The sequence below is a fragment of the Fusarium subglutinans genome (assembly GCF_013396075.1).
Source record: "Fusarium subglutinans strain NRRL 66333 chromosome Unknown NRRL66333_c0000350, whole genome shotgun sequence".
NCBI lineage: Eukaryota > Fungi > Ascomycota > Sordariomycetes > Hypocreales > Nectriaceae > Fusarium > Fusarium subglutinans.
The window spans coordinates 16108-28981 of NW_023502413.1; the positions used below are offsets into that span (position 1 = coordinate 16108).

The 12874-nt window shown below is 49.7% G+C and overlaps 2 protein-coding genes across 2 annotated transcripts; one reads left to right on the forward strand and one right to left on the reverse strand.

Annotated features, from left to right (window-relative positions):
* Positions 1–1436: 1436 nt before the first annotated feature.
* On the reverse strand, positions 1437–3802 carry FSUBG_13508 (arginine n-methyltransferase 5; the record flags this gene model as incomplete). Its single annotated transcript, XM_036678407.1, has 3 exons — positions 1437–2896; positions 2951–3560; positions 3665–3802. 3 exons carry the CDS (start codon positions 3800–3802, stop codon positions 1437–1439), a joined length of 2208 nt encoding a protein of 735 aa, XP_036531030.1.
* A 708-nt stretch (positions 3803–4510) lies between these two features.
* Positions 4511–6905, forward strand: FSUBG_13509 (pre-mRNA-splicing factor ATP-dependent RNA helicase prp43; the record flags this gene model as incomplete). The annotated part of the gene is made up of 2 exons (XM_036678408.1): positions 4511–6709; positions 6789–6905. The coding sequence occupies 2 exons, from the start codon at positions 4511–4513 to the stop codon at positions 6903–6905; spliced, it is 2316 nt and encodes a 771-aa protein (XP_036531031.1).
* Between the last annotated feature and the right edge of the window lie 5969 nt (positions 6906–12874).

Consider the following 12874-nt stretch of genomic DNA (forward strand, 5'->3'; position numbering starts at 1 on the left):
TCCATAATTATTTTGCTCAAAATTACAGGGCTTGACCGAGTCTTGCCGAGACAAATGGTGCGAGCTTGGACGCCGGATTATACCGGCTTTTGACTTACACTGACTGACCATGATGAGAGCGTGAGTCTAGAGCCGCCTCGTAGGGCAGTACCTAAATATTCGTTATGGTGTGTCAATTATTTGGTGGTCACTAATGAGGTTAAAGGCAATTTTACCTGAGAATCCGGGGTTTGTGCACCGCGACGATCAAGGCGTAATTGATCTAAATTCCCCCGCGTTTTTGTGTGTCGACTCGTCTTACTATAGTCAGACAATCCAATGTATCGAGATACCACGGGAAGTATTCGAGCGGCTAGGAAGAAGTCTCGTTACCATCTTCTGTAACAAGGAGGCGCAAGAGGCGCTGCAGGCACAGCCAGGCTTGTAATTTCGGACTCCTAAGGCCTCTCTCATGGACGTGTCATGATAGGCACAATTCATCGGTGAAAGGGATGACTTGTTTCATAGAGCCAAATATTGTCTGTCGGACAACAGGATCATTACAACTCTATTCATTCCTGACCATGGCATGTTAATTCTGCATATAAAACGTCCCATGGGGCGAAGAGGATATCACAAGTCAACCATGACCTTGTCTTGTATCACCCTGTGCATCATCACCTTTCCCGTCCACCGAGCCGTAAGTACATCTGTCAGGCACCTATACTCCCCGAATGACTAGGTAAAGTGACATACCAGACTAGGTATGCAAAGCATGTGCATTGATCGGAAGTTGACCGACATCGACTTCAATTGAGGCTCGGTCTAGTGGAACATGACCTAGCATGTGAATAGACCAACAACAAAGAGTATGGCAGACAGCATGTCTCAAAGTTCATCGTCTGTATCGAGATGATCTTCAGTGTTTTTTTTATATGGTACTGCAGTCAACAGAGAAATAACGTGACTTGCAATACGTGAGTTGATCGCGTGTTGCTCCATCACAAGGGCAGCCAATGTAGATATGCGAAGCTAAGGATGTCTCTCCAGCTTCATAACCGTCTTCAAAATGCTATGTGATCTCCTTCAATAGTCAACCATCATGCGAATAATACTTAGTTTGTATCTAGGCTATAGCCGCTTGGCAATTCAAGCGATGGCTGTTTCCATATCCCAAGACTTGTAATCTTTTCTATCTCATAAGCAAAACTTTTCTTTCGTCACATCGTTTATCCCAGCCGGTTCTTCTCATCGTGACCCTGGTCATCCGTCTACATCAAGCATGCCACTTGGCGACTGCTGCACAGATCTGAGGAAGCAACCTTGACACGGCTTGTTGGGCTAACCCACGTGAAAGCCTCGACGAGCCACTCATACCACACCTTGGTATCATCTGTCTGTCGCCACATACTAACCTCGAGCTCAGTATCAGCTGGGAAGTAGAGAGGTTTCTTCAATCATGTTAGTGCGCTTCGATACTTGCTGGGGAGGGAACTTGCCTTCAGGGGGAAATAGATGGGGAACCAAGAGATCATATCTTTGCTCTTCTCATCAATACGCTCAGGATGTGTGCTGATTTCAATCTTCTCTCCCTTGTTCTCGGGAATCTGAGACTCATATAGAGTCGACTCAAAGTAGCCCGCCAGCCCATGAGTGACACCTCTTGTCCGGCAGACAAATGTGAGATGAGTATATCGCGAGTTGTGGTCATTAGCCCCGGCAGCACCAGCCATGCTACCACCGCCACCTCCCACAACGCCACCAGAGCGCTTAGCCTCCAGAGCCGCGAGTGAAGATTCGGGAATAGGGTGGGAGAATTCCCAGGCTTCCTGGAATCTAGGCTTGTTGGGCACCTTCTCGGCAACGAAGTCGAGAGCAAAAAGGCGAACAACCCAAGGTGTCTCGAAAGCGTTGGGGTCTCCCGACACGCGTGAGAGGATATCAGCGTGGATCTTGGGTGTTGAGATGGGGCTGAGATGAGCAGTGTAAGAGCTGGGAATGGAGATTCCATGGGGTGTGGACATGACATGCTGGATTCCGTCAAGGCATTCGGGAGAGAGCTCGTTATCGCCAAATGAACCAAGAAGCTCAGAGATTAGGATATCAACCTTGCCATATACAGGTCCATTCTCGTCCTCAGAGATGATAGGACCCTTCCATGCTCGCATATCGGTCTTGACAACCTTGACCTTGCCACCCCAGACGAGGTCATTCTGGCGCAAAAGGTAGACGTAGGCGTTGGGGTTCTTCTCAACCGCCCACATATCGATAGGGACGCCGGCGTCCTCGGACGCCTTGAGTGCTCGAGTAACGAGAGGGCCACGACCAGAACCGGCAACAGCAACGACAACCTTGCCGTCCATAGAGGTGGGTTTCTTGAGTTCCTTCCATTCTGTGAGAGCCTCAAACACGGCAATCTCGTACTGGCTATACTTGACGGGGTCGCCCTCGAAGACCTCATATGTTGCTGACTCGAGATTATCTGACAGGGGCTGGAGAGGTGACTGAAGCCAGTCTTGGAAGCTGGTCAAGGTTGGGCTCTCGAGATAGCTAAATGGTGGCTGCTGGTCCTCGAGCCATCGCAGGTATGAAATATAGTCGTTATTCCTGGTCTTGGATGACTGTTCCTGGGCCTCAGCTTCGGCCAAGCTAGGGAAATCGTTTTGAGTGGTCGGCAGAGACTGGTGATCATCCTGAAGGTGGGAAACATCAGGGCCAACGTCGCAGAGCAGAATCCAGGGGATATTCCTCAAGCGCATGTACGAGAATACGAGATTCTGGTGATGCTTAGACAGCGATGGGAAACCAGCCTTGTTAGCCTGGAAAGTCGCAAGGCTGAATGTGAGGTAGTGCAAAGGCTCAGCAAACCATCGATCCTGAAGATCCTTCTCGGGCATAACACGGGGAATTTGCAAGGCTTTTTATTAAGTTAGCATTCGTTAAGGATTCTAGGATATTGATATGAGCGTACCAACAAAGAGTCTGGTGTTGTAGTTACAGACACTTCGGACATGATGCCACGAATCCCAAGCGGCCAGAAGATCGATCTCTTTTCCTTCGGTCTTGGTTGGAGTCTTGACATCAAGGGAAGAGATGTTGGCTGTCTCTACATCAAGACCAGGTTCTCGATACATAGGCATGTGAATCAAGAAAGTGAGTCGGTTTCCAACTGTGAGAGCTTCCTCTACAGCTCGTGCGTATTGGGCAAGACTTTGGTTGCCGCCATCAATGGAAGCATCCTGTCGAGGGGCAGGAATCATGATGCTTCTCACACCACAAAAGTTGGCATAGTTTATTTCCACGTTGAGGACCTGACGGGAGATGCTTGAGATGATGGGATTAGAAGATCCAAGGTCGAGCCAGGGGCTGATGACTGCAGTGTAGGTGTTTACAGCGGCACTGGGGAAGAGAGCGGTGTCCTTAGGAGTCAAGGGAGGCAGAATAGGCTCTGCTCGTGAGCCAGTTGCCCTAGTGGTAGGCTTCTCGCCATTTTCGGATAGAGCGGACAGATGCTCAGAAACAAGAGCGAAGACCCGGTCTCGGAAGTGAGTGTTTGTGATGGGAGTCGTCGCAAAGGCCAGCTATCCAAGAGTCAATTGGTTGCCCCGAGCATCGTCACGTTTATATATGACATGTACGATATATATAATATAGAGATCTTTGGCGTGAAAAGCTTGCGACTTACACCATGGTTCAGCAGATGGCCATACTGCACGTCGGTGAGGGGCTCATCGCGTTTTGAGTCGTGGTATCCGATATGAAAATTGGGACGTTGAAGACCAAAGTTTTCAGGCATTCTGGAGCCTGTGTCGTCAGAAGTCATGATTGTAGCTCAGAGCTTGTCAAGAGACGATGTTTGCGGTTGGAGTTTGCAGGGAGAAACAGCAAACAAAGTTGAGATTTCTGGTGGTGGAGTAAATTCACCCCGCCAATCCAAGCCAGATCGTTCAGTTGTGTGAAGTGGGATGGGAGGGATGTATGTGACGAAGGGAAAAATACAGAGAGAAAATAAATCGTAGACAAAAATTGCCAAGAATCAAGATGTGGCCTGTCAAGAGATTTCTTGTTGTTTGTGCGTGTTCAATAAGTATTCCCAGAAACCTGCGAGTTGGAGTTTCAAGCTTGAATGAAGCTCGAGAGAGCAAAGACCCTGAAAATGCACAGTGTGCGCCCATTTTGAGTTGAAACAGTACAGCAAACCAGCTTCAGGCCTCGAGGAGCAAGAAAACACAAGACTTGAGAGGAGCGTGCTAAGATAAACTTGGTAGAGAGTCCCCTCAGAGTCTCAATGTCACTGTTAATGTTACAAGCACGCACATATACATATGCTGCATCTCGTCATAACGCAGTAACACAGTCACATCTCATGCACTGTGCGACACGACAAGGATCCTTATCGATAAGCATCTGCCTAAGAAGCCCGCCAAAATTTTCTAGCATTTAGTAGAGCAGAAAACAAAAAACACCACGGCCTTCCGCTTCAGCCTCGCCACTTTCTCTCACCTCCTCTCCCTGCCATTCACCGAAAATAATGTCCGATATCAAGGGAGGAAAGCGTTCAAGCGCCGACGCCGACGAATCCACGCGAAAGAAGGCCAAGAAGGACGGCGAGGACGAGAAATACAACCCCTACCTTGCTCACATGTACGACAACGATAACAGCAATGACAATGGCAATGGCAATGGCGCAGAGCCTTCGCCGGACTCTCCTCTCGCTGGTATGAAGAGGCAGCATACTACCGCTGCCCAGGCTTCAAAGGCTGAGGACTCTGAGTCGAACCCTTTCACCGGCCGGCCTCATTCGCAAAAGTACTTCCAGATTCTCCAGGGCCGTCGCGATCTGCCTGTCCACAAGCAACGACAAGAGTTTTTGGACAAGTACCACTCAACGCAGATTCTCGTCTTTGTTGGTGAGACAGGTTCTGGAAAGACTACTCAAATTCCTCAGTATGTCGTCTACGACGAGCTACCTCATCTTACCGGCAAGCTTATCGCCTGTACGCAGCCACGTCGAGTCGCCGCCATGTCTGTCGCGCAGCGTGTCGCCGACGAGATGGACGTCACCCTGGGCGAGGAAGTTGGTTACAGCATTCGTTTCGAGGACATGACAGGTCCTCAGACTATGCTCAAGTACATGACTGATGGTATGCTTCTGCGTGAGGCCATGCACGACCATGAGATGTCTCGCTACAGTTGTATTATTCTCGATGAGGCTCACGAACGTACTCTCGCGACCGATATTCTCATGGCTCTTCTCAAGCAGATTTCTATGCGCCGCCCCGACCTCAAGATCATCATCATGTCTGCTACACTCGATGCGCAAAAGTTCCAAAAGTATTTCAACGATGCGCCCCTGCTCGCTGTCCCCGGTCGAACACATCCTGTCGAGATCTTCTACACCCCCGAGCCTGAGCGCGATTACGTCGAGGCCGCCATAAGAACCGTTCTCCAGATTCACGCTTCAGAGCCTGAGGGTGATATTTTGCTTTTCCTTACTGGTGAAGATGAGATTGAGGACGCTTGTCGCAAGATCAGTCTCGAGGCTGACGAGCTGATGCGCGAGGTCGACGCTGGTCCTCTAGCCGTTTACCCTCTGTACGGTACCCTGCCTCCCCACCAGCAACAGCGCATCTTCGACAAGGCCCCTGCGCCTCTTCGCAAGGGCGGCCGTCCTGGTCGCAAGGTCATTATTTCTACCAATATTGCCGAAACTAGTTTGACTATCGACGGCATCGTCTATGTCGTGGATCCTGGGTTTAGTAAACAGAAGATCTACAACCCTCGTATCCGTGTCGAGTCTCTCCTTGTCTCGCCCATCTCCAAGGCTTCAGCCCAGCAGCGTGCTGGTCGTGCTGGTCGTACCAAGCCCGGAAAGTGTTTCCGTCTGTATACCGAGAAGGCCTTCAAGAAGGAGCTTATTGAGCAAACATATCCCGAGATCCTGCGCTCCAACCTTGCCAACACCGTTCTGGAGCTCAAGAAGCTCGGTGTGGAGGATCTTGTCCACTTCGATCTTATGGACCCCCCTGCTCCCGAGACGATGATGCGCGCCCTTGAGGAGCTTAACTATCTTGCCTGTCTTGACGACGATGGTGAGCTTACCACTCTCGGCAGCATGGCCTCTGCATTCCCCCTTGATCCGGCTCTGGCGGTCATGCTTATCTCGTCTCCTGAGTTTTACTGCTCGAACGAGATTCTCTCTATTACCTCGCTTCTCTCGGTTCCACAAATCTTTACTCGCCCTGCCAACAACCGAAAGCGCGCCGATGAGATGAAGGCTCAATTTGCGCATCCTGATGGTGACCACCTCACCCTGCTCAACGCCTACCACGCATTCAAGGGCCAGGCAACATCCGATCCCAACAGTGCAAAGCAGTGGTGCCATGAGCACTTCCTCTCCTTCCGACATCTCTCCAGTGCGGATAACGTCCGCGCTCAGCTCAAGCGCATCATGGAGACGCATGGCTTGGAGCTTGTGTCGACACCATTTGAGGACAAGAATTACTATACCAACATTCGACGCGCACTGCTCGCCGGTTTCTTCATGCAGGTCGCCATGAAGGAGAGCTCTGGCAAGCTCTATCGCACTGTCAAGGACGATCAGGCTGTGTTGATTCACCCCTCAACTGTCCTCCGTACCGAGTTCGACTGGGTCCTCTACAATGAGTTTGTCTTAACGTCCAAGCAATACATTCGAACATGTACGGGTATCCGACCTGAGTGGTTATTGGTAAGTGATACTTTCAGATGACTCTTGTTTCATTATGAGTACCTTGAGTCAATTTTACATTCGCTGACACTTTTTGCAGGAAATTGCCCCTACATACTACGATATCGACAGCTTTGAGCAAGGTGACGTCAAGCGTTCTCTTGCACGTGCTGCAGAGAAGAAGCGCCGCAAGGAAGCCATGAAGGCTGGTCGATGAAGTACTCACTTCAGGGCCCATGAAAGAAAGGCCAAGGAAAGGCTCTGCAGTCGTTCCCTAGAAATCGACAATACAGGCAATGGGCAGGGGATTCGAAACGTGATCGATCGACCTCTTTGCTTATCCAATGCTTAGCCCTACCATGTACGTGCGGGAAGCGGCCCTCCATTGCGGCTCGGCCTTATATGGGGGCCGACGAGACACAAACATTTTGGCCTTAGAGTACTTAGGGAAGAGGTGTTGTTTGTCGACTACTATGTAGCTCGACAAAGCTTTGCCCCTCCCTTATACATCCCGGTCTGGAGTTGCACATCCTCACAAGTTGACTGGTTGAGCACGGCGTTTTATATGCATCAGCCACTTCTTTCATGGTTGGCTGCTCGGTTGAATTGTTCTTTTTTTCAAGGTATTCAATGCCTCAATGTTTCCCCCTCGTCGCGCCGCTCTCTGTCTGGTCCATTGGTCTCTTTCACTTTACCTATTCGGTCTTAGAACCCTGCAGCACCGTTAGGTTACCAAAAGAGGGTGTGAGCGAGTGTAATGGAGGGATGCGGACGTTTTTGGGTTGTTTTACTCGTGTGTATCTTAAGTGGAGGTAAAAAGAGGAAAGAGGCGACAAGTGAACTTGGGACTGAGTAAAGGTTGTGGCAGAGAGAACTATTGCTAGCACACCAGCCGTATTTGAAACTAGATGAAACATTATCAACGAATTCCAAGCACTTGCGCAGTTCTGCAGCATTCATGCTTCTTTAGCATCATGCACGACACCTCTTCTGGTTGCTTGAGCGTTTGTCTTGACTGCATTGTTACCTCTTCTCCCAGCCTCATATCAACTAGGCAATCAGTTTAGCTGTCAGCAAAGCTTGACTCAGAATAGCCTGAGTATTTGTGTCTGTCAGGATGGAGCTTCTCTGATGCAAACACAAAAATGCATCCTTGCAGAGGGAGGGTGGCCTGCATATCCGTCTCGCCGCGCTTGACGATGCAGTCTGGGTGTTGGTTCGGCCATCCAACTCCAATTTTCCCAAGGTTTTCCCTGCTCTCACGTCCTTCTCTCTTGGGATGACGATGTCCGTGTCAATGCCTGCTCTTTCTGGATGTGGGCGACCAGGGGCCGATAAAAGTGGCCAAGCTAGCAGGGCTCCCCTCATCAACATCGGCTATGGAGGCGGGCAAGACGGGAGATCGATGGAAAAAGCAAAAAGAAGAGAAAATAAGGGAAACCAAGTACAGGTGTAAATAGGTTAGAACCAATTATCAGCCTTGAAACGCCTTGGTTAGGCTGACGAACAAACCATGCCAGTAACTTAAGCGCAGATATCATAGATAGCTTTTTCGCACTGTAGTTTGGCTTGAGAATTCGCCATGTTTGCTTGCCCCCATTACCACAATTTGACACCAATGACAGTGGAATGAAGGCTGCCAAAGGAGAACAAGTCCAATTGTGTTGGACTGAGGAAAATCGGCGATGTCTGTTTCAGATATACGGCGGGACAGACAGATAGGTAGGGCCGGGTCTTCGCAGAGGGTGGGGATCCCTTCTCAAGAATTCTTGTTGCTCGCAGCCATGACTGCCCCACGACGAATGAGAGCAAGAGTGTATGAGAGGGCAGATGTACGAAGTGAGGACATCGTATGAGAAGCAAAGAATACCACCAAATTTGACTTATGGGTTCCACCTCGAAGTCTGCTTCCATACGAAGCCGGTCACTGACTACCGACGAGATCAATACCTGTTTTAGGTCGCCAAAGCTGTTCATGGCCGATTCGATATCATTATCCGATGACAGGGGTGAGAAAGAGCTGTTGTACGGAGTAGCATCCCTCAATTCCACCCGGTAAAGTCAATCGGGTTATCATAATGATTGAGACTCCTCCAACCAGGGATGACCCAGCAATATCAAATCAGTAAGAAGAGCTGATGCAAAACACCACGTGTATCTCAGCATGGTTTGGAATATCAGGGTATCATCCTGCGGGCCAAACAAATTGCCCGGCCCAACCTTCACTAGTGGTCCAATCAATGAACATGCTCTGACGGGAGCTCCAGCACCTCTCTTCCTTTTCGAGAATACAATGCAGTGGAAGGGCTCGAGCTTCAATCAGACGACAGTGCCGACCGGAGAATAAAGTATGGAGAGCGTTGCCTGTATGTATGTATGTATGTATGTATGTATGTATCTGCAGGGCACTTCCTGGGTGGTTGAGCATCATGGCAACCTATCCGAGGAGGCCATAGCTCCTTGCCGTTCGCCCCTGTTCACAACCTGGAACGTAGTTGGGGGGGCGGAAGAAGCAAGATGGCGCACAGGTGAAGAAGCATCAGAAGATGGTGCGCTGCCCGAAAGGGGGCCGCGTTGTCAACTGTGCATACTGCGCGGTTTGCGATGTTTTCCCAATATGTGAAAATGAGAGAAACGTTTTAAGTTTTTGTCTAGTTGTAACGCAACGCAACGCAACGATAAGACTGGCCAACCCTGGATCCTGCTGCTTCTGCGCGCCCGTCCAAGGTGTAGTTTATCGCGCAACAGTACAATTGCCTCAGTGAGAAGATGGTCTTGCCAAAGTCCAAATGAGTGTGGAGTGGCCGAGGTAGAATGGACGATCCGCGAATGGAGACACCCGAGGTCATCGGTGATGCTCAACTAGACGTTATGAAAGCACGGGGTGACCCGAGACCTCCGAGTAGGGTCGTAATCTCATCGAGTAAAGACTGATGCTTCTCAAATATCTCATGATATCAGAACAGGTAACCCACCATGTCCGAAGCTCCTCCTCGTAATAAGCTCTGGTCTCGCTCTTCGGCAACCTTGATAGTTTGTGTCACCGATAGCTTGGCTATCAGTCTCCCCAGCACAAGCTCACAGAGAGAAACCAACATTTCCCGGCATGTGCAAGCATGTATACTCAGACGTTGAGATATACTTCGCATATCCACAAGCCAAACTGCGGCGCCACACCCTTGTGGATCCCGTCCCGTCACAAGCAAAGCGTTTTTTTGCTTTTTCCCGTCCTTCCATTCCAGATGCTGGGCTGAGCCGCATTGGCATCGATCCCAAGATGTTCTAAGAACGTTTCTTTTTCAGCCTCAGAGATCTCCTCCCCACAAAGTCCCTGCTTGGAAGAGCCACAGGGTCAGAGTGAGGTCAGGTATATTGATACATGGCCTGCTTGATTTTGAACCATGCCACTGCGCGTCCGACAATCGGATCTTTGCCTGTGCACTTCATGTGGCACGACACATGGTAGCATGGGATGACCGCAGCAAGCCTACCGTTGACTACGGGTCTTTGGCTTCAGGTCGTGGCGCCGGCTGGCCCGAAAAGAAACCACCACAACATACATAGGTACCTATTCATTGATAAACAGCACACCCCTCCCTATTCCTGTTGAGGGCTTCTTGCCCTGACCTGGTACTGTCCTGTATGCGGCGTTGTAGCAATTGTGATTGCCGTGGACCTAGGGTCTTAGGCGTGGACCATAGACGGGGGAAATCATCATGCATCGTCTCAAGTAAGGTCAACTCCGAGAGGGATGCGCAAAAGCTCGGTATCATTGGATATGACCATGACAGACAGTACGTCCTTTCCCCAGACGAGTATACACGCCCTTGTCAGGTCTAACCTCACGCCATTCCGCCGGACGCTACACCCTTTATAGCTCTCGTCCCATGGCCCCACGTCTCGACGAACCACAAACCGTTTAAGTTGTCGACATGGCTTCTGAGACGACCCATCCTGTCACTTCGCTTTTCAGTATGGACGCATACTGTCTGTACTGGAGCAGCAGATTGAGGCGGAAACCGCAATACATGAATGCCACTAATGCTGATTAACATTTGTCTAGTCGTGCTCTGGAAGCGCTTGGGCGTCCTCCCCGGTTGTATGAGCGCATAGTAACGAAATATGTTGATGGCATCGATTTCTCCTCGAGACCAGTCTTTCAAGAACAAGCCATCTCTGACTGGTTGCCGTATTCCATCGTCGTTTTAGAATCATGTATGTTGTTTTGCCTGCCCGTACCCAAGTCATGTCTGCTCGTCACTTGTAAAAGGCGTCTGCAGTCGTCCTGCATAGCTCACAGGGGCTCCCTGTCTGTCATCACTACGGGTGTGGTCCCCACCACATCGCATCGTTCTGTTCGGCGGGGGGGGCATCAGTCAATGCCATGCAAAACGGCATTGCGACGCCAACGGCCATTCCCATCGAGTTTAGTTGTCCCTAAGACGTCAGCGTCCGAGTCTCTTAAGTTGTACTCCGTTGAGCAAACACTACGCACCTTTGATCATGCCAGCTCATTCCCACTTAGAGCTCCGCTCTGCCCTGGGTATCCTTGACATGTTGGCCATCCGCACTTCAGCGGTAGTACAAGCAAATCGTTCGACCCTTTTCCCAGCCTAGTCCAATCCCCGTGCTAATAATCGCATTCACGTCACTTCCTCTCATTGCCTGGCAGCTCATATAAGAGTCTATGCCTCTTCCTCGCATTCCATCATCCGTCCGCCCATTGATTCACATCTCATCTTGTCCAATCCGTTGCTCACTGCGCCATACAACTCTCTTACATCTTGGACATCGACAGCACAATGAGTGGAGCTGGTGGTTTTTATAAGTACAGATGCAAGTACTTCTATACACATAACTGTCCCAACTGGGTCTGGGTGAATAATGCGCCTTGCGCATCATGTCTTGTAAGTTGGCACATTTTGCTTTACATATCAATTCATTCGGCTGGTACTGACTGATAGCTCCAGGCTGATGGGCGCGATAACGAAGAGCCTTCATTACCATCATGGGGACTGTCTCGAGATATTGTTGTCCCTCAAGTTCTCGACGGCATTCTTCAATATACTCTAATGGAGCTCGTAGCTCCCTCAGAACCTGGCGACGACTGGACTCTTCGGGATAAGGCCAGCCGGCCACCACCATCAATTCCCGTAACAAGCGCTATGCCAGGTATACCGAGCATCATGGCACATCATCGGTTTTGAGAAGAGTAGTGTCCTCAAGGGGCACAGGAGCCTCACCCTCTGAGAGGGTTTCTTCAATTGCGACATGAGGACGCCAGAGCTGGAAATAATAATCAACGGGCAAAGACTGAAATGGACTATTGAGTGCCGACGGCAACGGGGAGATAGGTTGGCATGCCTCTCTCGTGACCGCCGACCATTTGCAACGCGCCATTGGGCGTATGCAGTGTACGATTTTTGATTGACTGCGACGCTCGACATTGGATGGAGCGGGAGATTGGTGGCTGGAGCAAGACCGCAAGCAAACAAAACCCCCGCGAGATACCCACGCGCTGTTGAACCTTTCTGGAGACGGGGGACTCCAATCTGCAATTGTTATTATTTTTGGGCTTCTTTTTTTTTTCATTCGGACATCATCATGTAACAGGCGCGAATGAGTATCATTGGGTGGCAACAATTGTTATCTTTTTTGGCTGTTCTGGAGCCGGGAAATTGATTTCTGACCTCTTCCTTCGTGGAAAAGGAGGCAGTTTTTGATCTCATTTTGTTTCGATTAATCATCTGCTAAGAACGCACACGACATGTGATGTGATGCTCAGGGAGCATTGATTGTGGTCGACCTGCTACTGAGCGGGTCAGTAATGAGTTCTAGGCACACGAAATCGTGTCAAGGAATCAGATCAAGGCGCGGAGGCCAGGGCTAGGTCGTGAGAGGTGGCGTGCCTCGGAAAGAGAGCTCGTCTGATGATCCTTGTCTGGCTGCAGGACTTATCAGTCAGTCGTTGTTTGTTTCGGGATGAGGTACCCTACCGATAGACATTGTCCAATAAGGCGCACGAGTACGGAAGTCTATAGGGCTTACTATTTTAAACCCTAAAATATAATAGACCTATACCTTTTATATATTTCTATAAGTAGTAAAATATCTTTATAATTATATAAGAAAAAAATAAATTATATAAGTAATAAATAAAGATTTAATTAAATTTAGCTTAATAAG